The sequence below is a fragment of the Plectropomus leopardus genome, chromosome 16 (genome assembly GCF_026936395.1).
Source record: "Plectropomus leopardus strain MGB_pleo_1.0 chromosome 16, ASM2693639v1, whole genome shotgun sequence".
Taxonomy (NCBI): domain Eukaryota; kingdom Metazoa; phylum Chordata; class Actinopteri; order Perciformes; family Serranidae; genus Plectropomus; species Plectropomus leopardus.
In genome coordinates this window covers 2,328,477-2,355,505 of record NC_142191.1, presented here as the reverse complement: position 1 = coordinate 2,355,505, position 27,029 = coordinate 2,328,477, and the positions used below count along the sequence as shown (strand labels likewise).

The following is a 27,029-nucleotide window of genomic DNA, read 5'->3' as shown; positions in this document are numbered from 1 at the left end:
ACGTTTTAAAATAATGTTCCTTTAAGGTTAAATGCTGATTAAAATGTAACGTTATAACTGCGACATTCTGAGGACATTTTACTGATGTTAAGAGGTGACAGATCAGAGAATGTTATTTTTTTATAAAACGTTCCCACAATGTTGCATGAGAACAAAGGAAGAACGTTTTCAGAATCAGAAACGGGTTTTATCGCTAAGTACATTTACATATACCAGGAATTTGACTTGGTGTTTTAGTGCAAAACAATTAAACATAAAGGAAGAATGAAAATAGTCAATATAAACAGAATAAGACATAAGATAAAAATATAGAAACAATATAAAAAAATGTATTAAAAAAGATAAATAGAATATAAAGAACACAAAATGTATGTACAAAAGATGCCATGGAGGGATTGTGCAGTAAAAGCAACATTCATAAAATGTTATTGAGGACTGAGATACAGATCTTTTTTATATAAAAATATAATGTGATATATTAACCATTAAAAAAATGCTAATAGAGAATGTTGCCCAAACTTTACAAAGAGTATTCTGAAAACATAAACAAAACTTTACTAAATCATTGCATTGGTTGCATTGTAACATTCTCAAAAATTGCTGCGTGTGTTTGCATGCTGCGGTGTGGCGTGAGCGTCGGGATGCGCTCCGTGCACTGCAGGCGTTTAAAGCCGCGCTGATTGGCACGTCCCGCGCTGGAGGCCTGCACCGCCGCTGCTGCAGCAAACCCCCTGAATTGAAATAAGGAAGTGAGTGATCAGTGCTAGCGTGGCGGAGGGATACACAAGGCAATCCCCATTCTGGCCACGGCCAATATACACACTCCTAACCCGCCAGTGGAACTCCATCTAAGGAACGACCACACTCCTAGTCTGCGTCCACAGACCGACAAGCACACAACCCATCCGACATGGTAAGTATCGTCATTCATTCTCTGCAGTGGAGGAATTAAATGTTAGAGAAGCCTTTTGTGCTCGTGCAGGCTGTTTTGGTGCGCACTCATTGATTCCGTGTTTGAGCTGTCCGTGTGCGTAAAGGAGGCGGAAAACGCCCGCAAAACCGCATTTTCTATGTTCAGCCTGCTGCATGGCGTAATGTGAAGCCTTATTATGGTGCGTCTTTTGTTCTTTTTTGTGCTTAAAGAAACAAATGGGTCCAACGTGTAAAAAACCTGAGCGTATTTCCTCATAACTGCGCAGTTTACCGGGTGGTTCTCGGCTGCATGGTGCAGATCGAATTAATTCTTGGACTGGATTTGGTGCTATCGGAGCTATTTCTGGGTGGTTACAGCACATTTCTGCAGCCATAAATGCAACCAGGGCGCGATTTTTTTCTGAGAGCCGTGCAGCTGCCTCGACATGTAGCAGGCTTTACATGTTTCATGTTTTATTGTGTGTTTCCGCTTTTTGAACACGGTGAACCCGTCAGTGACGCTCCTCCCGTCAGGAGGAAAACCAGCTTCCCCATTTCTCTCTCTCTCTCTCTCTCTCTTTCTGTGTTGCACCATCTTGGTCCTCGAGCCGTGATGGGGGGAATATCTCGTCAGTGTTCCGCAACGGAAACTGACCATATTCTGTAATTACGAGGTTGTATCTCCACTGTAGCGCCTGGTTGTGTGCAGGCTGCACATGCATGAGGCGCACCTTCTCGCTGCAGCCTCCCGTGCTGTGCGGGGCTCGTCTCGGGCTGCGTTATCTGTCTATCGCCTGATTTGGTTGCCTCTTTGCAAATTTTTTTTCGATGTTATGCAAATGTGTCCGTGAAGCAGCTCTTTTTTTTATGTGGACACCACAAAACATCAACAGCTGCGGACTTCAGTCGACTTTTTTTCTATTCCTAACACCACCTATTACAAAACACGAAAAAAATAGACCCTGGTGGTGCTCTGATGCATTTTTAAAAGTTTTATTCCGCAGCGGCTTAAATTCAGAGAAATGTTGCAGCAGGCCTCAGTGACTTGCAAATTTGAACACATCGCTCCGACCAGATGTTGCAGACACACTTTCTAGTGTTGTAATGTAACGAAGTAATAATACTTTGTCATTGTACTCAAGTATTTTGGGGAAGTATCTGTACTTAACGTGAATTTTTATATTTCTGTCAACTTAGACTGCAAATTCTTCATAGATAGATCGATAGATAGATCGATAGATAGATAGATAGATAGATAGATAGATAGATAGAGCTGTGGAATCCAGCAGGTGATAAAGGAGCAGAAAAAACAGTGATACATCACACAAGAAGAGAGAAAAAAAATCTATCTATAGAAAAAAAACAAGAACATTCTGAAAAAATAAATATATAATACAAATAATATACTATAAAACTTTAAATATAAAAAATAAATAAGTTAATGCTAAAAAAAATTAAAATATGCTATATACATAAAATACTATATACATAAAGGTGTCCGAATAAGTAGAAGTTTAGTATGCAAAGCACTTGTAAGCACTATTAATTAATGATCACAACAATTAATAATCAATTAATCTTTTTAAAATTATTTTTTAAAAATAAAAACATTGCTTTTTTGAAACAATACCAAATACGTTTTTTCCTCAGTCTGAGCTCACAGCAACACTGTGACAGCATTGCACAGTTTATTGATTGATAGATTTGATAAATTTCATTCTGTTGAATTCTTAATCAAACAATTATTTATCGTCCCAACTTTTACTTTTAATCTAAATCTAAATTTCTCTGCAGCAATTTACTTACGTCATACAAAACAGGGAATGAAGGAGGAAGGGACAAAAAAGGACTTTGTTCTTTAAACCTTTTAAAGCTATGAAAAAAAGTTGTTTTAAGGGTCATGTACGCTCCATTTTTAAGGTTGTGCATAATATGTAGAAATCGACTTCATAATTCTCAAAATTCAGCTGTTTTAGTAACAGCATTAACTTGTTTAGTTTATTATTTATTCATTTTCACGCTCAGATACAAAAAGGGACTTTAAACAGTTTACATGTGCAGGTGAGGTACTTTTACTTTCAATACTTAATTATATTTAATGTCAGAAAATTACTTTTGATACTTAAATATGAGATATTTTAAAACTTCTATTCAAGAAATATTCTTACAGGTGACTAAAACTTCTATCAAAGTCATTTTCTGGTGAGATATTTGCACTTTTACTAGCTTTTGACACTTTCACGCTGACATCAGCAGGATGAAAGCGAGCCGCCGCCGGCTACGTCACACAAAGAGGCCTTCAAACAAATCCATCGATTATCGAGGCTGATAGATGATTAATGTCCCGAGGGAGTCAAGAAGCCGTTCCCCCCCTCCGCTGTGATCAAATATCCCTTATATGGTATCAAGCCGCCGTGCAGTCTCACGTTGCATCGCGGTAATTGGAGTGTAAAGTGGAATTGTTTATGGAGTTCGTCTCCATCACTGAAAATCTGCAGGCGCGAGCCCCTCGCCGCATCAATACGGCGGCTGAAGTGGAAACAGCCTCCCCCATTGAGCTGGAAGTATCGAATAAGTAGTGGGGCCATGCTAAGGCCCTATCCTGTTCCTGTTACGCTCTTGTTTGCTGATGCATGTTTAGTAACTGCAGGGACATCCGATCCGCTGCAGTGAATAATTTATATGCTTGGCAGCAACACCTCGCCATGTCCTGTGTTCCCGACGTCTGGGAGCGATAAAGCGGTGCGGAGGAAGAGTGCCCGGCCACCTTACATCCACCGCCAGGCCATATGGTGGACCGGCCCTGCCCGCAGGCTGCAGGGAGGCTGGTGTTGTTTACCACCCATCCCCTACTGCCCCCTCACCCCCAAACCCCCTCCACCCCCTGCATCCCCGCCCCGAGGCCTCGCCGCCTTTTGTCCGGCCTCAAAGAGAGGAGGCGTTCATCGCTCTGTGGAGCTATAGAAAACAAGTGTGTGCGCCACACTCACTCTTTGTGTTTGTGCTCGTGTTAGGATGAATGGAAGTGTGTGTGTGTGTGTGTGTGTGTGTGTGTGTGTGTGTGTGTGTGTTTGTGTGTGTGTGTGTGTGTGTGTGTGTGTGTGTGTGTGTGTGTGTGTGTGTGTGTGTGTGTGTGTGTGTGTGTGAGTGACAGCTGGCCGTGCATCTTTCACTCAGAGGGGATAAACTTCAGGATCAGTTTGGGCGTGGATAAAGATGATCGCTGGAGTTCTCTTGCACCATTTTGCGTCCTTGATCAAATCAAACGTAACTCGTAACATTTTGGTTGTTTTTATTTGTTTGTTCATCACAAAAGTTTCTAAATTTTCTTCACACATTCCCACAAATGTTTTTTACGCTATTTTGCCTGAAGGGGCATAAAACCTTACATGGCTGTAATTAGTGTTTGTTTTACAGCCTTCTAAACCTGTGGGCCTACTGGTTTGGAAGGCATGTTTTAAAAGACTTCTATATTTTTTTATTTTTTTAATTTTGGCAAATTTTATAGAAAATGTTAAAAATTTTGGTGATTTTTTAAAATTTTGTTTTTCTGTGTGCATAAGAAAACAGGTTTAGAAGACATGTTTTCCTAAACAATTTCTGGTGATTATTTTTCTTCTTTTTATATTTTTGGTGATTTTTATTGTAGAGTTAAAAAAATGTTCCTTTTTTAAAAATTTATGGCAATTTTAAAGCACTTAAATATTCTTTCTTTTTTTTCTCAATAATTTTTGGAATTTTTTTTCTTTTTTAAAAAGCATTTTTGAGCATTTTGTGTGTTTTTTTAAAAAAAAATTTTATAGGTATATTTCTTTAAAAATCACCAAAATGACACAGTTTTCCATTGCCATAACTTTAAAAGCAGAAATTATCGTTGTAGTTTTAAATTTCCAACAGTCCTTGAACACATCGCGCGAGATGCTGAAATTACGTTTGAATAGTTTGAATCTTACATGTTTTAAAAACAGCGGGTAAATTGGGCAAGGAAAAAAAAATTTTTTTGGGCCCTGGAAAAGTCATTGAAAAGTTTTGAAATTTTGTCCATGACAATGTGTGGGAACCCACATCGACTCAGAGGATAAGTTATTCCTCGCTGGCTGGTGAAAAGCCTCCCACAGTCCTGTTTGGAGCGCGTTACTGGGACCGGCTGCCCGGGCAACAGTGGGAGTGGTGACCCACTCATGCCAGCAACCTGCTGCCAGCAGAGCCCCCCCGAAACACTCCCAGTCCTCCACAAGCTGTTAGAGCCTGGCACTGAACACCGGGGTCCATGGGACACCGAGGCCGGTGAATCACAGGGAGTTTCCTCTGAACAGTATGTCACATACATACGGGGGGGGGGGTCTGGAGGAGTCGTCGTCGTTATTGGCTGAAATCAAAAGAAAAGAAGGAGGAAAAAAGGGGAGAAAAGGAAGGGATGGGCCGGTAGTGGGCCTGGTGGTGCAGCTGCACCGTGAGGCCCTGACAGCTTGGGCCGAAGCCAGGGGAGGATCCATGGCGCTGAGTCACCAAACCCCACACCCTGTCCACTTAGAGAGACAGCAGGGGACAGAGAGAGACAGCGGGAGCAGCATGACAAACAGGGTGACTAAAGGGAAGACAGGACGCCATCAACAGGGAGGAGAAATTAACACGAGGGTAAAAAGTGGAGGCGGTCAGAGGATGCTGGGCGGCAACGTTAACGTCGCTGTTTTGTCTCGAGACATTTCCGACTCTGGAAATGGAGACAGGAAGACGGCGCAGGGAGGGAGAACATTAAATCATGTCAGCTAATTGTATGAGCGATGTTCTCCGTGAGACATCGCCGGCCGGATCAATGCATCCTGCTGCTGCTGCTCGAGTTTCAGTGAAGTTAAAGGTCAGCTCTGCTAAATCTCATCCCGTCCAACCCAATCTGCTCCTTATGCAGCAAACTCAATTTACAGGCTCAATTCACAAATTAACCCTCCGAAAACTTGAACAAATTGGCTTGATTGTCTTTCAGAAACATGGAAAAAAGGCAGGAATCAAGAAAAGAAGAAATGACCCAAAAATGAGCAAGAAATAAGTAAAAAAAAAAAAATGATGAGAAAATTCCAAGAAAATTAGTTAAAAAAAAGGTAATGACCGAGTAAAAACGCTTAGAAATTCTAATACTTTTTAACATGATTTTAAATATTTCATTCTGATAATAATAAAGTTGTTTTTTTTCTTTTTTTCCTCACGTTTTTCCATAGCTAAATTAAAATAAATGATCTTGATTTCATTCAAAAACATGGGAAGATGGCAATGGTCAACGAAAGACAAAAATGAACCAAAAATTAGCATGGAGTTAGTAAAAAGCACAAGAAAATAACCTGAGAATTAGTGATAAAAAAGTGCTTAAATATAATAATAATAATAATGTAACATTATTTTAAATATGTAATTATACAAGGTATGATATTGGTCATTTTTTATAAAATGTTTAAAAAACACATTTTTATGATAGTTATAAATATAGTTTTTCCCTAGCTTTCTTTTCTTCTTTCTTCTTATACATTTTTACTTAGCTTTAAAAAAAATTCCAAAATCTACTAATTTCTTCCAATTTTGTGAAACAAGGGAAGAAAACAACAAGCAAAGAAAGAAGAAATTACCCAAAATTTAGCAAAAAATATTAAAAACTAGGAGGAAATTACCTGAATATGAGCTTAAAATGATAAAATATTTGTAACAAGATTTTAAATGATGTAATTATGATAATTAGAATATAAATTTTGTCTATTTTCTTTCCTGGAAACATTTTGCAGAGATTTTTAAAATTTACTTTTGTATGCAAAATAATTTCTTGCAGCATCAGGAACATTTCTTACCAAGTTACTTATTGCCTTTTTTTCTACATTTTTAAAGAAATCGTGTTCAGAGGTTTAAATATTTTCGAAAGGCGCCTGAATGCAACACAAGCAAAGTGATGTTGCTCCAGAGTTTTTTTTTTTAAACGCCCTCAGCTCCAAACATGGACTTTACGAGGCTCAGGTTTCCACGGCGACGCGGTTTAAGGATGATGGTTTTGGGATGTTTGCTTGCAGCGTGAGCTCGTACAAAAACACGTAAACACACCGACGGGCCGGAGGCTCTGAGGGGGAACCGACTACTTGGACTAATTCCCGGGAAACATGAGGATGGAAAGTTTCAGTGTTGAGAAAGAATGCCGTTAACCCTTTGAAACCTGGAGCGACATCACTTTCTTGTGCTGCTTTTAGACACTTTCACATTTATTTCAGCCTTTGAACTCTGAGAAAATTGGTGCATTTTTTTTCTAAACAATGAGCAACTTTGGTAGAAATTTTCCACAAATTGCAAGAAATAAGTAGATTTAGAACATTATTTAAAAAAAATAATAACATTACAAATTTAATTTAAAAAAAATCATTTTCCCTGATCATTTTTTAACTTTCTCTTCTTTTTTTTCCTTTTTGTACTAATTTTCAGGTTAATTTCTTGTAATTTTTTGTAATTTTGATATCTTGCTAATTTTCGGGTCATCAAAAAAAAAAGGAAAAGGAAAAAAGTATCTGTTTTTTTAATTACATATTTGAAATTGTGTTAAAATTATTACACTTCAAAATCACTTTTCCCAGGTGGTCTTTTTTGTTTATTTTTATTTATTTTTAATGGAATTTTTCAAATTCAAATTTAATACTTTTTTTTTTTTTTTTTAACAAAGTCCTTGCTAATTTTCATGTTGTTCCTTCAATTGTTGCTCACTGCCTTCTTCCCCTGTTTTTAAAAGAAATCAGGCCTTTTTGCTCAGGTTTTAAAGGGTTAAGAGTGAGCGTGTTAATCGGTGTGTGTTCTGCCAAACACAGTGATGTCAGTGTGGTCTGTTAATGATAATTAGATAAATAAAAAACAGTGATGGGAGGGTACCTGTGGGAGTTTTTGCGCCTCGGGCTGCACACTTTGCTGCTGTTTGAAAGCAGAAGCTCCTTCACAAAGATGCCTGATCCTTCGATGTAAAAGGCCGCGGATGCTCGCCTGCAAACCATTTAAAGCATGTGTGAGTCACTGTCAACCATCAGCGAGCCGAGGGAGCGGGCTGGGAGGGGAGGCGATCTGCGCCAACACAGCAGCGGGCCGTTTCTCCCGTCGGTACGACCATGGAAACGCTCCCCTGCTGCTGATTTGTCCTGAAACGACCTGAAACGTTCTCTCCGGCGTCTCTGCAGCGTCTCGTCGCCCAGCAGTCCTCCATGTGTGGAGCGCTGAGGTGTAGCCGACTCTCTGAGCCAGCTATCAGCTGGAAGTTTAAATTTGTGCAGTGAATTTTGTTATAGTGTCGTCAAAAATATTGATAAATCAATATTTGTCAGTTGTAAATTACGTTTAAACACTCGTTTTCTGCAGCATCGATGCACCAACTTCTCGCTCTGTCTAGAGTTTGGACTCCACGATATGAGATTATCACGATACTCAAGTCACGATACATTAATGCGATATGCTGAGTATTGTGATTACGATATATTGGGGTTTTTTTTAAAACTTTTTTTTAACTGCAAATATGTCCCTAAAGGAAAACTTTATCTTATTAGATAAAATAAATGCTGACGAATGTATTTAATGGACTTAATAAACAATTGATTGTATTATTCTTGCAGGGTAAAATAAAAGCTTAATATATATTTGCAGTCTAAATATTTTGGTGAAAAAAATGATACTTGGCATCTGTGTATTGATGCAATATTGGCACGCAAAATATTGAGATACTACGATGTATCAATTTGTTCCCTGACAACTGTTATTCAGCTTTTCTGCTCATGCTGATGCTGATCAGTGTTTTCCAAAGCTTGAGATGACGTCCTCAAATGTTTCATCCACAACCCAAAAACCTTCAGTGTAATGTCACAGAGGAGGAAAGAAAACAGAAAATACTCATTTTTAAGAAGCTTAAATCTGAGAATTTTGACTTTTTTTCTTGAAGTTATAGACTTCGTAATAGACTTTGTATATTTATCTTTTAAATATTTAAAATCTTTGCGCTCAATGTCATCTTTTTCCCGTTGTATCGAAAAAAGTATCAAATATTTTAGGTTTTGTATCAAAATTCCAATATTTTAATAACACTTTGTTGTGCTCTCTGTGTCGCAGCTTTGTGGTGAAATCAAACAAACAACCTTTAAATAATTTCTTTTTAAAATCTTTTAAAAGTCTGAGCCTTTGAGCGTCACATCTGATATGATTTCAGCATCATTATTAACTTCAGAGGTTAAAGTCAGACTGACGTCAGAGCGGCACAATGTCTCGTTTTTGTTTTATCGTCATTGTGATGTTAACTTTAACTCATATTTGATAAAAGTTTTCAAATCTCAACTTAAAAATCATCTTTTTAAACTTTCATATTCAAACTGATCCCTGAGCTCGATCCGGTCGCACTAAACTTTAAACATTTGATTTCATTCACTGAAAACTTCTCCTCTAACTGATGTGTTGTTATACGGTTGTTTTTAACTCTGCATTGAGGTGCCTACAAATAAAATGCATTATTATTATTATTAAAAATTGAAAAGTGATTTACTATTTTTGAAACAAACTATATTTTTGTTGTTTTTAGAAGCAAAGAGGCAGAACGGAGGACAGTTTTTTATGCTTATTTATCAGGATTGATAATTGTCAACATTGTTGCATATTTTCTTCATATCGCAGTCGTAAAGTGATACTTTACCCACAAATGACCATTTTTATATGAACTATCCACGTTGTATCTCATTGAATTTGTGAAGAAAATGTATTTTTTCTCACTTACCGTCATGGCGAACGAAGAATCCAAAAAGGCGATCATTTTTCATGAACTGAAGTAAACGTGGAGCACGTTTAACGACAGCAAAACTATCTGCTCAAAACATCTGTTCACAAACTTTCACACAACTTTTACAGCGGATATTTGGATTATTGTTATTATTTATTTTGGGTTTGGATCTGTGTGAGAGTTTGATGTGTTGAAAAAGCTTTGCTGTTTTTACACATTTACTTTAATTTATCATGTTCATCTTTATCTGATTCTCTGTTTGCTGCGGAGGCACACGAGAAAAACAAAGTTATCTTCACAAATTTCAGTCATTTTTTTGGGTGAACTGTTTCTTTAAGTGGATTCAGGATGGACTCGAATTGGATTCTAATTAAAATTTACAAAAAGGAAATACAGACATTGAAACACGTCCTCTGTCATCCTCAGTTTATTGAATGATAATTAATTTACAGATTTAAATGTAAATTATGTAGCTGAGGAAAATAAAAGGAGGAAAGCAGGAAACAAGAAAAAGTGTTAAAAAACAAAAGTGCAGGCGTGAGTACAAAAAAAGACTAATACTAAACCAAACTCGCCCTGCAAACTCCGACATGAAATATAACCAGAACCAGGCGACGCTTTATGTGTTTATGTTTGTTTGAGTTGTCTTTTGTTTGTTTTGTTTGTTTGTACTCTTGTTTTTTTCCCGCTTTTTTAAAGTTTGTTGTTGGTTATTATAAGGATCTCCATTGGCTGACGCCTTGGCAACGAGCGAGTCTTCCTGTGGTCCAAAACAACACTCTAACAGAAAACAAAAGTAATAATAGTAATCGATAAAATAAATAACTGAACAAATAAAAATGAATATAATAATAACAATGTTAATGGTAATACAAAAATACAACTGCATTGACAATTTTTATCAAAGATAATAAAAATTAAATCACTAATCGATCAACTACCAATAAAAATAAAATAAAATAAACAAAACAAAAAAAAATTATTCTCAACTATCTTACTCAAAAATGTAAACGTAAAACAACCGATTAAAAAATAATACATAACCAACCAACAACCACAGCTGCTCAAACAGGACAATCCACCTTAAAAACACCAATAATTTACGCATGAATTAGATCTTAATTTCTTAATATTCACTAATGTTTTGCTTTCTTACTTTTACCCGATTTAACGTTATTGCTTTCTTGGCTTTGTATTTGATCATCTGTGTGAACTAAATGGTGAGTAAAGGGTTTGATGGAGTTAAATTTGGGGGTATTGTCGTTGGTTAGCGTTGGCCGTGCAGACAGCAGACTGCAGCTCTGCAGCAGCAGACCCCCGAACACTGCGGCCGGTGTTGGTGGTTGGTGGGCGGGGACGCTGAGGAATGTGATGACGCAACAGTTTCGGTCTTGGAATAGTTTTCTTGTTGAGAAACTTCATTGTTTGTAATGCTCTCCTTCTTTTTTTTCCTACCCGCAGGCTGACCAGCTAACAGAGGAGCAGATCGCAGGTAGGAACTGAAAGAGCTTTTTCTTCTCCTTACTCCTCCTCCTCCTTTTCTGCACATATTTACTCGCTGTGTTACTCAATAAAGCTGATTTCTCTCATTAGCCGGTTGCTTATACGCCACTTAACCCTTTGAAACCTGATAAGTTTGCTTGATTTCTTTCAAAACTAGGTGAAGAAGGCAATGAGCAACTTTAGAAGAAATGACCCAAAAATTAATTAAAAAAAAAAATACAATAAAATTACCTGAAAAACAATTCAAAAGGGAAAAAGGAAAGTAAAAAAAAAAACAACAATTAAATGACCTGAAAAAATGCTTAAAAATAATTAAATTCTGTAACATTTTTTAAAACTATATTTATAATTATATATTTAAAATAATGTTACAGAATTAAACATATTTTTCCAGGTCACTTTTTTTTTTTACTTTTATTTTTTTGCTGCCATTTTTCAAGTAATTTTCTGGTACTTTTTTAAACTTTTCTTTTTGGCAAATTTTTTGGATCATTTTTTCTTTTTAAGTTGCTCATTGCTTTTTTTTCATGTTTTTTAATAAAGAAAAAAAATCCATTTTGCTGAGGTTTCAAAGGGTTAACGGGGGCATGTGCACTGAAGGGGCTGTCCCTCGGCAGATCATTAACTTTTGGACTTGAAGAGGAAATGAGGGGAAGATGAATTGCAGCATGTCATGAGTCCAGAGAGAAACCACAGTGAATAGACAGTTTTTGTGATATTTCTGATAAATAAGTGATGTGGCCTTTGGATGCTGCACTTTTCTCCGTCAAACCTCCTCTGTGGCTAATTAGCTCGTGCTAAAGCTCCGAGCTAACGCTCAGCGCTGCTGCACCTCCCCGCGCGGGAGTCCAGGGCCCGAGGTTTAGAAACGTGCCTCTGCAGACAAGTTCTCACAGTAAAATCGATTTTTTTTTTTAGCCTCCGCGCTGTTCTCTATTTTACCACAGTGTGAGATAAACTGTCTTTAGCACATTTAACCCTTTAACACTTGATTAAACCGACTTGTTTTCAGTTAAAAAGGCATAAGAAGAAGAATGCAATGAGCAACTTCACAAAAAATCAGCAGGAAATTTACCAAAAGTTACAAGAAAATTAACTGAAAATAAACAATAAAAAAGAAGAGTAAAAAAAGACCTTAAGAATGTGATAAGAAAAAAAAAGAAAAAATATATAGAAAAATTTTATTTTGTAGAATAAAGCCAAATGTGCAATGATTAGATTTATAAATCAAATTTTCTGGTCATTTATCCCTAGTTTTTTTGATAATATCATATAATCCCCCACCCAAGCAATTTTTTTAGATGACTTAATCACCTTTTATTATTGGAGTTTTTTTTTTTTTTTTTTTTTGCATATTTCGAGACATTTCTTTCCAAGTTGCTCATTGCCTTTTTCCCCAAAATAAAAAAACCCTTTTCTCAGGCCTTAGAGGTTTAGACGCTTGTAAAAAGCGTCTAAATAAAAAAAATCTAAATAACTGATGACGATCCAGGTGTTAAAGGGTTAACAACACCACTTCTGTCCGGTCTCATGTGAGCCAGTTTACAGACGAGCATGCACTTATTTAACGCGGCGTCTTCCGGTCTCAGGAGGGGGATTAACCCTCCCGACCTGACCGCGGCGTCCTGATGTAACCCGTTTCTTTACCTGCGCGGCGACAGTAATCTAACCTGCTGCCGTCTCGCCCCCCCGCAGAGTTCAAGGAGGCTTTCTCCTTATTCGACAAGGATGGTGACGGCACCATCACCACCAAAGAGCTCGGCACCGTCATGAGGTCGCTGGGCCAGAACCCCACAGAGGCCGAGCTGCAGGACATGATCAACGAGGTGGACGCTGACGGTCAGTTTACGCACATGATTAACCCATGATACTCCAAACTGCTGCGAGGTGCTTTTTACTGATCTGATCAATTCTGGGCCGATACTTATTTTCTTATTGCTGTTGTTTCTTTTGTTATTTATTCCCCTTTTGTGCTCGGGAAAAACGTTTGCATTTTACACACTTTTCATTCTTCATGTTTTTGATAATTGTGTGTGTGTTCATGCATATATCATAAATGTATTTGAGTGTAATCAGTGAATTTGCAGCTCAGCTCCTACAATAAGTCTAAAATACACTGTGGAAACTAAATAGTTACATTCAGACTGTTCAGGTCCAAAAATGCTCCATTGAAACCCATTCAAACTGACATTTTTGATCCCACAGCCATCAGAGCAGAAAAACAGGACTTGTATTATTTCTGGGTGTCATTCTGGGCTTTTGACTCTGAATTTGTCATTTTGACTATTTTCCACCTGCTGAGGTCATTTTGACCATATTTGGTAATAATAATAATCTTCTTTGCATGTAGTATATTAAAAATAATTCACTTTTTGGTGTTTTTTTTCATCTGCAAATACAGTTGCATAGTGACATAAACTTTGTGTTTAAAGGTTTAAAAAATTGAAGATTAATGAATATTTGATATGTATGATTAGGACTCAAGTCAGTTAAAGTAGAAAATAATACAAATGTAAATATTTTTTAAAGTCTGATTTTGAAAAGGGCATTTCGTGCGCAGAGCGATTCGAGTATGAAATATTAAAGTGGACCCTAAAGATGAATATTAGTGAGTTTCACACTGTAAACTTCATCTCACACTTTTTTAATCTTGAGATTTGGCCTCATGTTCGGTACTATCAGACAGCTGTCATCATTTCTTCTGAGGCTTCTTTTTTTTGTGAATCATTTTCTATCAGAGTGAAACGTCTCACCGGCACAATCACAGCGCTCACTTCTGCCTTCATTTACTGGGAAAATGTATTTAAAAGGTGAATAATCAGCAGTTAAATTGTTAATTGTGCCGGCGTTTGACAAAGTGTGTGGCGAGCGAGTAGGACGGGTTTTTTAATATTTAGGTTAATAAGGTGAAGCCATTCTGTTCCCACCAGCAGTCACACTGATCCCCTCCTGCTCGCTGCCCCGTTTTTAATCAGCGAAATGACTTACTGGCACACTCTCATTTGGTGCTTCAGTTCTTTGGGAGATTTATCTATTAATTTCGGCCATTTGGGAGGAAAAGAATTTCACCATTTTTGTTGCACGACTGCGGCGCTGAAACCTCTGTTGTAACTGCAGGAGGGATTAAACAGCACATCCATTACGGCCCCGTCTCCGCGTTGTCGCCCACCTCCCTCCCTTTCCTACCAACTGTCCACCAACTGTGCGGGCCAACTGTCTGGCCGGCTTTATTTTCGGATGACGCGTCTCTCTGTGTCAGCAGTTTAGTCACTGTGTGTTCAGCTCCATCATGGCTGACAATGTCAGCGATATGGATGCGCAAGAGGCGCTTTCAGAGCCTGTGAGCGCAACACGGCGAGTGTCAGTGTGAACGCCACACGCTGAGCGCCAAAATTCATCTCCGAGGTGGCCGATACGGCCAAAAACTGTCACTGTGTGTGTAATCATGTGTCATGGTAAAGGTATGTCAATATACCCTTCACATTTGGAGTGACATTATTTTTTTTATGCTGCTTTCAGACGCCTTTCACAAGTATTCGTTCCCTTTAAAACGCTGAGAAAATTTGATTTCTTTCAAAAATGTGGAAAAAAGGCAATGAGCAACTTGGCAAGAAATCAGTAGATTTAGAAAATTATTTTAGAAAAAGCCAAATTTAGAAATAAAAATGAATTGTAATTATCATTTAAAATTATTTTTAAAATTATTTTACAGAGTTCTTATAATTTAATTATAATAATAATTAATAATTTAAGCACCTTTTTCAGGTTATTTCTTTTTTTCAGCTTTATTTTTGGAGGTACAGGTGGTTTCAGTTAAATTGCTCATGGTCTTCTTCCCATGTTTGTGGAAATCAAGCCTGATTACCAAAGTTTCAAAGGGTTAACCCTTTGCTAATTGGTTAATTAGTTAGGCTAATTAGTGCAGCCTTCATGTGCTCCGCGGGAATATTGTATTTACCATATTGATGACGTAGGAGCACATGAACGCCCCTCCAAAGTTGTAATTATAAGTGTGAAAATGAGAAATTTGGATGATACCAGAGTTACAGAGTTGTGACGTTTGCGTGGCGTTTCCGGGCAGCAGAAATGGAGGAAAGCATGAAAAAAGTGTTGACAATTGACAATAAAAAATTATATATTTTGTTATTTTGCTCCTGGTAGCTATCAATTACTTTTTAGTAGTTGCACATTTTATTATCTGTATTTTTTAGCTGAAGCAAAAAAAAAGCAAACTTTTGCCTATAAAGCAGCCAAGCGAGTGTACTAACATTCATAACAAGGTTATTTTATAAGTCAGTGTTTGCTCAATGGGAAGAAACTTTTTTATTGATTCACGTGTTTGATCAAATGTAAAGTCAAATGTGGTATTGATCTTAACTGCTGTTCATGCAGAGTGACCTGGATTAAATATAAAACTATGATATATAAAAAATAAAATGATATATAAAAATTGAAATAAACTGGAAACAGCTCTCAGTCTCTTGTTTAAACGCTCTTAGCATTAAAATGCAGCTCGTCGTCTTAGTAGCTCTTTTGATAGTAAAGGTTGCCGACCCCTGCTCAGGGCTCAACGTTATTGTATTTTTATTTTTAAAAAAGTTTTTTTAAAAGTTACAAGATAATTACCTAAAAAATAGCATTTTTGAAAAAGAAAACAAGGAAATGACCTGAGAGAAAAAACTGAAAAAGAACAAAATAAATAAAAATATAATATAATAAATTCTCTCTGCAACACAGTGTTGAATGTATAAATACAATAATAACAACAATATATTTTCCAGAATATTTTCTTTCATCTAATAATTCTCTCTCTCGCTCTTTCTCATTTTTAACCTTTTACAAATTTCCTGCTTTTTGCGGGATATTTCTTGTCAAATTGCTGTTAGCCTTTTGTTTTTGAAAGAAATCAAACCAACTGCTGATGTTTCAGAGGTTTAAGTGTTCGTTAAAGGCGTCTGAATGCAGCACGAGAAAACTGATGCTGATCCAGGTTTCGAAGGGTTAAAGGAGGAGTGTGCGAAGTTGGCCAGGAGCTCCTGAGCTGACCGTCCTTTGGCGGCAGTGGCGAGGACTTTGGCCATCGGTGGGCCTTCACCCCGCTGCCGCCGCCGCTGCAGCTGCTGTCAGCTTATAGGATTTTGTAAATGGGGAACACATTGATCAGGAGAAATCAATCGCACCGCGGCTTGGCTGCCCCTTTATTGAAACGTCCTCCCACCATCCTCAGCGCCCTCCCCCCTCCGTTACACCCAGGAGCACACACACACACACACACACACACACACACACACCGTCACTAACATCCCCTTGTTCTGCCTCTGCCTCCCTTGGCTGATGCAATCTAGGTCAGACAGCAATGAAGCTAGTAATGGAAAATAAAAGTGGTTACATAAGGCCTCTCTGCGCTCTGCACATCCAGTACCCACATAGGCACAGCCATGGGATGTCAGCTGGTCCATTCAAAATCAGCTTTATTTACCAAACAAGGAGGCCGCAGCAAAGAATTTACAATGAATGGAGGACAGGATGGGACGAAGAGCTGCCGGCGTTTTGATTGTAAAAGCCGAGCCGCTGTTTATGAACAGTTGAGGGTTACAGTATCGACTGGAAATGCTGCTGTTTATTTCACAACCACACAAATCACAGATCGCACCTGCTGGAAATTATACAAGAGATTTCATATTGCTGCAGCATCCCCTGAATGTACTCACTAAGTAAATGGGGCTATAATAACAAAAATAATTTTTTTAAAAGACCCCTTTTAAACCTGGGCAAATTGGCTTAATTTCGTTCAAAAAGATAAAAAAGGCAATGATCAGCTTAAGAGGACATGATCCAAAAATAGCAAGAAATTAGTAAAAAGTAAAGGAAATACCTGAAACTTATTTAAAAATAATAGCTCGAAGTGCTTCACTATGAAAAAAAATGCAAAAAATAAAAATAAATTAAAGTCAGGCAATGATAAACAAGATATAAAAGTCAAAGTAAAAAAGTACAGAGACCAGTTTTCACTTGTCATTAAAAAAATTTCACAAAATTAACTAAACAAAGTGAGAATGGCCACGTAGGCGTGTTGAATTTAAAAGTATCCTTTTAAATTCAACACATTTTGCAGTGTTTGTGTGTGTGTTAGCTGGCTTTTACCGACACCAGAGAGTTTGTGGCAAATGGGAAAGCTATAAAATAACAAGAATATATTAATAATATGGCACTAGTGTTAACTAAACCTACATCGTCATAATTTATCATTGCATTCATAGTTTTGATAACAAAAGTTTGCATCTCAGCTCGTGTTGCATGTGCTACGTTATGTTAACTGTATGCTAAAGAAATAAGATAAGATTAACCTTCATTGTCTCCCTTAGGAAACATTTGTCTCGGACATACAAGAGACACAGAAAACACGGCCACATGCATATACAGCCAGACTACGATTAACACAGTATCCTCACCGGATCTGAGGAGTACTGCACAGTGCCCTGAGTATTGAACACATGCCTTACCTAAAATAATTGCACACATACTCTGCACAGGTTAGTTCGTAGTAAGTACCCTACATCAGATGCTGCACAAATATCGATAAATCATTTTGTAAACTTACCGTTGAGTGACGGGGTGAAATGTTTTATTTTGCAAATCTTTTTATTTTGAAAGTTCAGGGTGCGTTCAGAAACACTCACTCTTACCACTTTCCCAACAAAATTAGCACGTGACGCAGGTTTTTTTTAACCATGGGTAAACCAGCGAAATATAGGCAATAGACTCCATTCCCACTGCCAGTGAACACACCGCTGTCTGCGTTTCTGTCAGCTTTTGTGTGTGTGTGTGGTTTGGTTTGTTGGTGTGTCCGTGTGACGTCACAAGCAGGGAAACAGGAGACCGCAGGAGTGACAGACTTCTTTGAAAACTTTTCAGTGGTTTCTTCTCTTCTATATCTCGACTTAATTTGGTTTCTCTTTTTCAAACTTGGTGCCCATTAAATTGGATCTGTGTTTTAGCTGCTTGAGAGGAGAAGGAGGGTAATTGTTGTGTTCACATCAATGCCGATTGGAGCCAGAGGCGATAAAATCCTGTCTCTAATGCAGAGTTGCATTATTTGACTCGGGTTTGAATGCCATTTGTACGCTTTCTCATTGCATTTACAGCCAGATGTTAGTGTTTTTTTGTGCAGTGGGAATGAGCATTTCGCATTATACATTGCGCTAGGTGCAACTGCTCCAAAAACACCTTGGAAGCGCATCTGAAAAAACAGCTGTGAGCGCCTCCAGCGGGTTTGCGTGTATGTGGCCAAAAGTGACACTCATGAGTGGTCATGAGTGTCACTGGACAACGTGTCACGCAGCAGCAAAAGAGGAGCATGACAGGCGCGCTGTAGCAGAGGGAAACAATGGTTTTACTGACGACGCTTCTCTCGCGATGCGTCTCTGTGTGATCGGCCCCTCAGAGCGCCGGACGCAATCAGGCACAAACTGGACTGTTGGAGAATTTGGCGCTCAGTTGGGATGTAGAGCTATTTCAATCCACGTTTGCAGAAGCTTTAACCCTTTGAAACCTGAATAAACATGACCTTCTTGCTTCTTTTTTAGGTCATTTTTCTTGTCACTTTATACTAATTTCCTGCAATTTGCAGGAAATTTTATGCCAAGTTGCTCATTCGAAATAAATCAAAGCAATCTGCTCGGGTTTCAGTGCTTGTGAGAGTCGTGCGAGTGCAACACAAGAAAATCGATGATGAACCAGGCTTCAAAGGGTTAAAGGGAACGTGCAACAGTTTAAATGTGACAAAAATATTAGATTTGGTCACATCACTCATCTTTACGCAACACCTCATTTTCGATGGAAGTCAGCTTTATGATGCAGGAAAAAGCGATGACCACACACACGCACACACTCACACACATACGCTCACATTCACACTCACACTCACACACATACACACACACACACACACACAGATGCCTCAGCCTTCTATAGTTTGCGTCAGCACCTCTTATGTGTAATCGCACCATCTCCCACTCGGTTCACTCCTTATATTCTCTTCACAGCTCCCTCATCTCCATCTCCCTCTCCACCGCCCACTCACTCCCTCCCGCTCTCTTTTTTCTCTCTCTTTCCCTCCCACCATTTTCTCTCTCCTCCCTATCTTCATCCCTCCCTCCTCCTCCTCCTCCTCCTCCATCGCAGCAGCAGCAGCTGGAGGAGCAGTTCAGCAGATATCACTCGAGGGTTGCTGAGCTCCACTAGTCCCCCTTAGATGATGGTTTTTTCTAGTCCACCAAGACTGGGACAACCCCCATTCCTTCAGTCTCCGTCCCCTCAGCTTCCATCCCCAACCCCCCAGCGGCAGCATGTGTTCCCTCGGTGCTGCTGGCTGTCTCTGTGTGTTAGATAACAGGTCCTTAGATTGTTACCCCGGGCTATGAGATCACCATCTGCCCCATCACATTACTGCTGCATCCCTTTTCCGTCCCACACACACACACACACACACACACACTCTCACACACACACACACACACACACACACACACACACTCTCACACACACACACACACACACACACACACACACACACACACACACACATGCATTCTCTTCTGTATCCCACTCTGAGGCGTGCTCTGTCATTGGTTAATCTGCGTACAATCCCTCCGCCCCATCCGTCCCACCGCGGGGCTAATCCTCCCGGGTGCTTCGCCCTCGGTGTCCCTGACCTTCTCCTCAATCCAGATATATGTTTATTTTTTGTCAGTTTTTAATTATAACACACCGCCGCCGCACTATGTCCCAACTTCAACGCTCACCGCCGTTAAATTCGCCACCGTTCTCCCTGCTGGGGTTGCGGTCGGTGAGCTGCAGAGTTCCTCACAGATCCCTCCTCAGTCAGGAGGGTCTGATCCCCAGATAATCCTTCTTGACAACAGGAACATGGATATTGATCCGATGGCACGCATACATGCACCGCCGGCACAGCAGCTGCCATTAACACCATCAAAGCACAGAGTTGAAGGCAAAGAGCAGTGATACTCAGCTCACAGCCTAAAGGGGCCAAATCTGGCCCCTGATAGGTGGCCCCCTAACAATTCTCTAATTCACAATAAAAATAAAATCATTCACACTGGGAATTGTTTTTGTGCGTTTAGTCTCCATAAGGTGTCACAGTGCAAAAAAATTGTAAAATCCTGTAGCTGTCCTGAAATCCTAGAAAGTCCTTTACTCTTAGAAATGTCCTAAAATCCTATAAACGTCTTTAAATCCTAGAAATGTCCTAAAAGTGGACATGAGGGATGAAGTATCTGGACTGAAGCTCCCAGTTTTTCGGTGCTTCCCCTGCAGTCGGCGTCACCAGGAGAGTCGAGCCTTTGATTTATGGCGGCTCCTGGAAGGCCGCGCTGCTCTGTGTACTATACGTCTACATTATGGATGAGTGGCCGCGGGTCCCCCGCTGTCCTGCTGCGCTGCGTGTTACATATGCAGCGTCTTCCCGGGGCTTCCCTGAGGAAGAAAAGGAAGCACACATACATTACTCCCCCCTCGTCCTCGTCCTCGTCCTCCTCTCATCCTGCGGTCTCGGTGTTTTTTCACAGGAAGGAAGGCGTGCGCTGAACGTGGGCGTCTGCAGGTCATTACAAAGTCTTACATGTTATAGATATCAAGCCTTCAGACTCATTAAATTGAATCTATAAGGTTTTAATTTCCACAAGTATTTCATCTAATTTAATTTATCCATCTTTTTTATTTTCTCAAAGTGTGTCGAGCTCCTCTGTGTGAAAGTCCACATTTCTGATTTTATAAATCTGCAATAATTGTACAATGAACTTAACTCTGTATCTGTAAAATAAAATAAAATACAAAAAAAAAACCCTACCCTGGCACAGCATAGAGGACTAGTAGAACCATATACTGCCTAACTTTACACATGCAGGTAGATTTGTCCAAAATTCAGTCTTATATTTGGTTAAATATTGTCTCCAATGGTCTTAAAAAGCATTAAATTCAGGTGTTCGATCTGTGTAGACGATGTGTAAAATGATTTCAGGACTGATTCGTCATGATGATTTTGCGATTGGTCATGTCTGAAGTTGCAGCGTCGCTGACACTGAACCGCTGAATGATTCAGTGATTTACTGATGTCAGTGTTAGCGGCGCTTTAAAAAAATCACAGTCTTGTAGCTCAGCTACACTCAGTGTTCCTGCTCTCACTCTCAAAAAAGTGAAATTATGATGCATTATTATTTTATTTTTTTCATTGAACGAACATCGTTGACTGCAGGCAGAACAAAAACAAATCTGGTGCAGCGGCTTATGAAGCCGCGCAGCAACAACTTCAAGCAAGAAAAGTTTCATACGAGAGCGACATAAAGGCGAAAAGGAGCGCTGCGCCAAAATGACATCAGGGTCAAAACTCCTTCATAAAAGACAGTCAATATTAAGGGTGGACAGACAATCGACCAGGCCGATTTCTGGGGCCGATATTTGGCGTTTTGTAGATTATCTGTATTGGCGTTTTATTATTTTAATGATCGCCGATAAAATGATTCATTTAAAAAGTGCAAAGAAAGTGTTTGTTTTAAATTTTCACTTGACTTTATAAAAAAGTTTCAGGGAACTTGCTGTTTATGATATTGAAAGTTAAAGTTTTGATTAAACATTTGTGAAAAGCATTCAAACAAAGTTTTGTGTTGTTAGTTTGTTGAAATGCTAAATATTGACACAAAGATTTTCATTTTTATTTCAAATGCATATCGGTTTCAAACATCAGTTATCAGTCTTATTATCTACGATTAATTGGTATGAGTATTGGCCCTGAAAAACCAACATCAGTCGACTCCTAGTCTCGATATCTTTCTTTCATTTATTATTAAAACTGTAAAAAACATGCCGTTGTGATTAGATAAAATACACTTTTATACCCAGTTAAAGCCTGCACTGCAACCCCAATAAGAGCATGAACAAATGTAACATTAAATCGATTATTTTTAACAAAAATACAATTAAAAGTGCTCATGTGTTTGAAACATCCGTAGTGTTGTGAAATAAATTAATGCATTATATTTTTTAAATTTGGGATTTTTCCTCTGATTGTCATCGTATCATCAGCATCTGTAACCGTTGCATCTCTGCTGTCAGGTACAACTCGTTAAAGAAGTTACGACCCGTACGATAAATTAAACGTACTCAGAGGGGTAAAAATAAAGAGGACTAAATGAATATGAAGTCTTTGAGTCCGCTCTGAATATTTCCACTCAGCTGCTTCTCATCAGCTAAATGCGGCGTTACATTATCTCTACTTATCTGCTTTTAGGTAATTGCGATTTTTTGCTGATTAAATGTGCGTCATTGATCTCCGCTTCCAGGTAACGGAACCATCGATTTCCCGGAGTTCCTGACCATGATGGCCAGAAAAATGAAGGACACAGACAGCGAGGAGGAGATCCGCGAGGCTTTCCGGGTATTTGACAAGGTAAACAAAGAGAGCATTGTCCAAGCTCTGCAAAGTTTTATTTTTAATTTCTGTGGAGCAAATGTTACGTAAATGTCTGTGACGATCAGGAGAAGAACAACTGAGAAAGCTGAAAGAATGAAGATGAAAGCTGAGCGGTTTGACTTTATTTCTTTCCAAAAAAAATGGGGTGAAGGCAATGAGCAGCTAAACAAGAAAGGGACTCAAAATTAGCAAGAAAATTTGAAATTAATAGGTAAATAAAAATTACAGAAAAAACAAAATTAAACAGAAAAATAAACAAAGTGACAGAAGAAAATGCTTTTTAAAAATGATATATTTTTTCGGTAACGTCATTTTTAAAAACATAATTAGGAGAATTATAAAACAAAAAAAAATCTGGAGATTTTTCTCTATTTTTTGATAATATCTAATAATTATCTAAGCTAAGTTTCAAGTCATTTGTTTTGTACCATTTACCTTTTTTACATAATTTTTTGGGGGTAATTTTTGAGACATTTTTACAGTAAAATTTTACAATAAAATCAGACAATTTTCTCAGATATCAGACGTTTAACCTTTTGAAATCTGGATTGATATCAGTTTTTCTTGTGCTGCATTTAGATGTTTTTCACAATCTTAAAATCTCTAAAACCTGAGAAAATAGGTTTAATAGTCTTCCAAAACATGGAAAAGGCAATGAGCAAATTTAGGAAAAAATGGTAAAAAGGGGACAAGAAAAAAAACTGGAAATTACTGAAAAATATATTTAAAAAAATAAAATATAATATAATTAAATATAAATATATGATTTATATATATATATATATATATATATATATACATATATATATAATATCAGACATTTAAATTATAGTTAAGAAATTATTTTTTTTCTCTCTTTTGGTAAAACCAGGCTAGGCTAGGTAGAGTTTTACCTGAAGAAGTAAAACAAAAGCAATATGTTTTCATCTTCATGTCCATTTCGCACCTTTTCATCATGTCTCCTCATTTATTAATCAGGTGGGATTTTTTCCCCCTATCAGTTGTTATCTTTTGGGACTTTACTGGTTTCACACATTTGATCCCGTGTGCCGCATGTTTCCAGGACGGGAACGGCTACATCAGCGCTGCAGAGCTCCGTCACGTCATGACGAACCTGGGCGAGAAGCTAACGGACGAGGAGGTGGACGAGATGATCAGAGAAGCAGACATCGACGGAGACGGACAGGTCAACTACGAAGGTAAAGTCGTGAAAGAGGCGTGCGCTAAAATGTCCCGGCTGCACAAATAGCTTCAGTTTCTAGGCCACGGTGTAAGCTTTTATTTAAAGGGGGGGGGCAGAGCACTTCATTTTCCAAGCTGTGTATTTCTCTGAGGGCGACTGCGAGACAAGCCAGCCACACATAATATTAGTTATTAGAGGGGGGCTGTACACGGAGCCCACTGAAACAGAGATGGGAGAAAGCCATCCTTCTGAATTAGCATCAGTGCGCCAGGAGCCTTTTCACTCTTTCTCTCTCGCTGCCTCCCTCCTCCCCTCCCCCTCCCGCCGCTCCCTCGGCACATTACACGAGAGACTGCGCTCATTTTCTAGAAGGCTGTTGATATATTATGAACAGTCCATAAGTCTTTGGCTGAAAAGTGCCCTACTTTCATCCTCCCATTGTACCGCAGACAGAGTACGCTGCTTCTTATTTATTTATTTCATACGTGCGCGTCCAAACTGTAAGCAGGAGCTTTTTAATCAGACGGGTTTAATGAGATGAACGTGGAAGCCGTTCGGAAAGCGGACACTAATTAGGATGTGTGTTCTGAACCTGCTCAGGTTGATTAAAAAATTAATAAAGCGTTTAACAATTTAGCAGGTGACTGCTCTCACTGGCAACAGGCTGTGCCAGAGCCGAAAACCCGACGTCCCCATTGTCTTTTGTCCTCTCCAGCATTCACATGCTCGTCCAAAACCTGAAAAGTCTTAGAATTTGGAAATAGCAATTTCCAGGCCTGGGAAAGTTGTAGGAAACTAAATATATCCTCAAAGTTTTGGAAAGGTTATGGAATTTTGTTTGCCAAACGTGTATAATATCACATGATTTGTTTAAGGACTTTTTGTAAATTTTTTAATCTGGCTGTGATAAATGTGTTATTTTGGTCATCCCACATAGGTTTTTGTTTTCTTTTAAAAAAAAACCCACTAATACATTGTAAGGGGGAAAAAAGCCATTTTGTCTTAAAAAATGTCAAAAATGTTTAAAAGAAGAAAATTAAAAATGCCCAAAATATTTATTTAAAGATCACCAAAAGTATTTTTTTTTAATTGCCAGAAATTGATCAAAGTCATACTTAAATGTTAAGTAATCATGTTCTGAATTCATGATTTTTTTTTAGATTTTTTTTCCCCTAAAACTCTTGTATAGTATTGGAAGAGAACATAAGGTGTATCAATATCAAATGTCATTTCAGAGAATGTGTGATCTTTAAAATTTGCCTCAAAGTCATAGAAAAGTCAGGGAAATGTTGTGGTAAAAATGTGTATGACCCCTCTCTCTCTCTCTTCTTCTTCTCTGCAGAGTTTGTACAGATGATGACTGCGAAGTGAAGCTTGCCCGCCCCGTCCCGTCCCCTCTTAGAAGAAAAAAAAAAGAAAAAAAAAATCAAAATGTTTTACTTACCTCTTGGAAAAAAAGAAATGTTCATTTATTCATACTGTTTCTGTATAGAAAATAATTGAATGTTGAAATAAAATATCCTTCTGTCCACACAGGAAAAATATAAAAATATACAAAAAATATCTGCATGAAAAATGATGGTTAGTGATCCTGTCCCCTCCCCCCGGAGATCAGTTTAGCATCAGTACTTAACAAGTAAAAATAATAACAACAAACCCTGTAACTACTACCTTCAGACTCAAGCAAAAGCATTTGGCGAACTCCTTCCAGTTCCATTTGCTCGTGGTAAATGTCTGGGCTGGCCATCTCTTCTTTCTCTCTGTTTTCTGTTCTTCATGCATGCAGCTTGAGACCGGAGCACTAAACCCCCCGCCCCCCATCCCTCCTCCGGGCTACCAGAGCGTGCTGATTCCACTATAAGCTGTCCTCTTGTTGGTTTGGTACAGTTTTTTTGTATTTGGAGAGGAACCCTGTACTGGTAAGATGAGAGAGTATACCAGGTTCTAACTCAAGCGTCAAAAGTGGAACGGGACTTAATTGTATGCTAGATAAAAAGAAAAAAATGTACAAAAAATACATTTTCAAATGTTTGGCATGTTCTTTTGTTTTTGTTATGTTCTTTGGACGGCCATCTTAGTAGTTGTGCGTCCTGCCCTTTTTTAAAGGAGGGGGGGACTTAAAGAGTCTTACGGTGAGCTTTCTATTTTTTTTTTCTGTTTTTTTTTTTTTCGCTGAGATGGAGTGTCTGTCCTCTTTTCTTGGAAGAGAGAATCACTGGCCTTCACTTTTCTTTTTCTTCTTCTGTTTCTCGACTCAGAAATGAGCATAGTGAGGGGTGTACTGTGTTCACGGCGCATGCTGTTCGGAGTGTCAGCGCACCAGTCTTTACGACTGTTCATCTGAGTTCAGTTTACATTCATTCCAAGTTGTACATGCTAGTCTTTATTTTTTTTTTCAAATAAAAGACCATGAACTTTATTTTGTCTGATGTCGTCTTTCTTGTACTTTGAAAATATATATTTGTGTTACCTCGCGTTAAATTTTGCGTTATCTTGCAACGTAGTGCTCAGGGATGACGTTTTTCTGTAGGCCAAAGTCAACATCTCCCTCGTTCCCTTATCAAAAGCCTGTCGTTGTGGTTTGCGGCCCAAAATTGGGTCACGGATCCATTCTAAATGGACCGCAGTTGACTCATGAATGCCAAGCTTTTTTAGAAAAAAAAAAAAAAACATTAATTAATTTGAAATACAGTGAATTTTCAGGACCGAGCTTTTATTTTGAAAGCACTGTTTCTGTTTATTCATGCAATATGTTTTATTATTTTTTTGTGCTCTAAGCCAACGGGTTGTTTACATTTTGTGAAATCAAATTGAACGTGGTAATTTATCTAATGTGTGGACCTTGAAAAAAATAAATATTTTATTTTAAAAATATAATTTTAAAAAGCTGAAAAACATATAGGAAGAAAAGAAAAAAAGCTATGGGAAAGCTTAATTTATAATTATAATTAAATTTTTTTTTTTTTTTTTTTTACAAGTTTTTGGGTAATCTTTTCTTGTTTGCTTATTGCCCCCTTCCCATGCTTTTTCAAAGAAATCAAGCTAATTTGCTCAGGTTTCAAAGGGCTAAGGAGAAATCTGGACCCTGTTACTGGACTAGTTAGGAACCAGTGGTCTGTGGGATTTGTTCTCTGGATTTTGGATCATTGCAAAAAATAATCTCTGTAACAAACGTT

General features: G+C 38.4%; 1 protein-coding gene across 1 annotated transcript; it reads left to right on the top strand.

Moving 5' to 3' along the window:
- Nucleotides 1-771: 771 nt before the first annotated feature.
- On the top strand, nucleotides 772-26,272 carry calm1b (calmodulin 1b). The gene is made up of 6 exons (XM_042504108.2): nucleotides 772-913; nucleotides 11,141-11,171; nucleotides 12,878-13,021; nucleotides 22,540-22,646; nucleotides 23,734-23,869; nucleotides 25,196-26,272. Exons 1-6 carry the CDS (start codon nucleotides 911-913, stop codon nucleotides 25,222-25,224), a joined length of 450 nt encoding a protein of 149 aa, XP_042360042.1. The 5' UTR covers nucleotides 772-910; the 3' UTR covers nucleotides 25,225-26,272.
- Nucleotides 26,273-27,029: the final 757 nt, after the last annotated feature.

Coding starts and splice junctions, on each gene's coding strand:
- calm1b (XM_042504108.2), top strand. Junction 13,022..22,539: donor CAACGAGGTGGACGCTGACG/GTCAGTTTACGC, acceptor CTCCGCTTCCAG/GTAACGGAACCATCGATTTC. Junction 23,870..25,195: donor CGGACAGGTCAACTACGAAG/GTAAAGTCGTGA, acceptor TCTTCTCTGCAG/AGTTTGTACAGATGATGACT.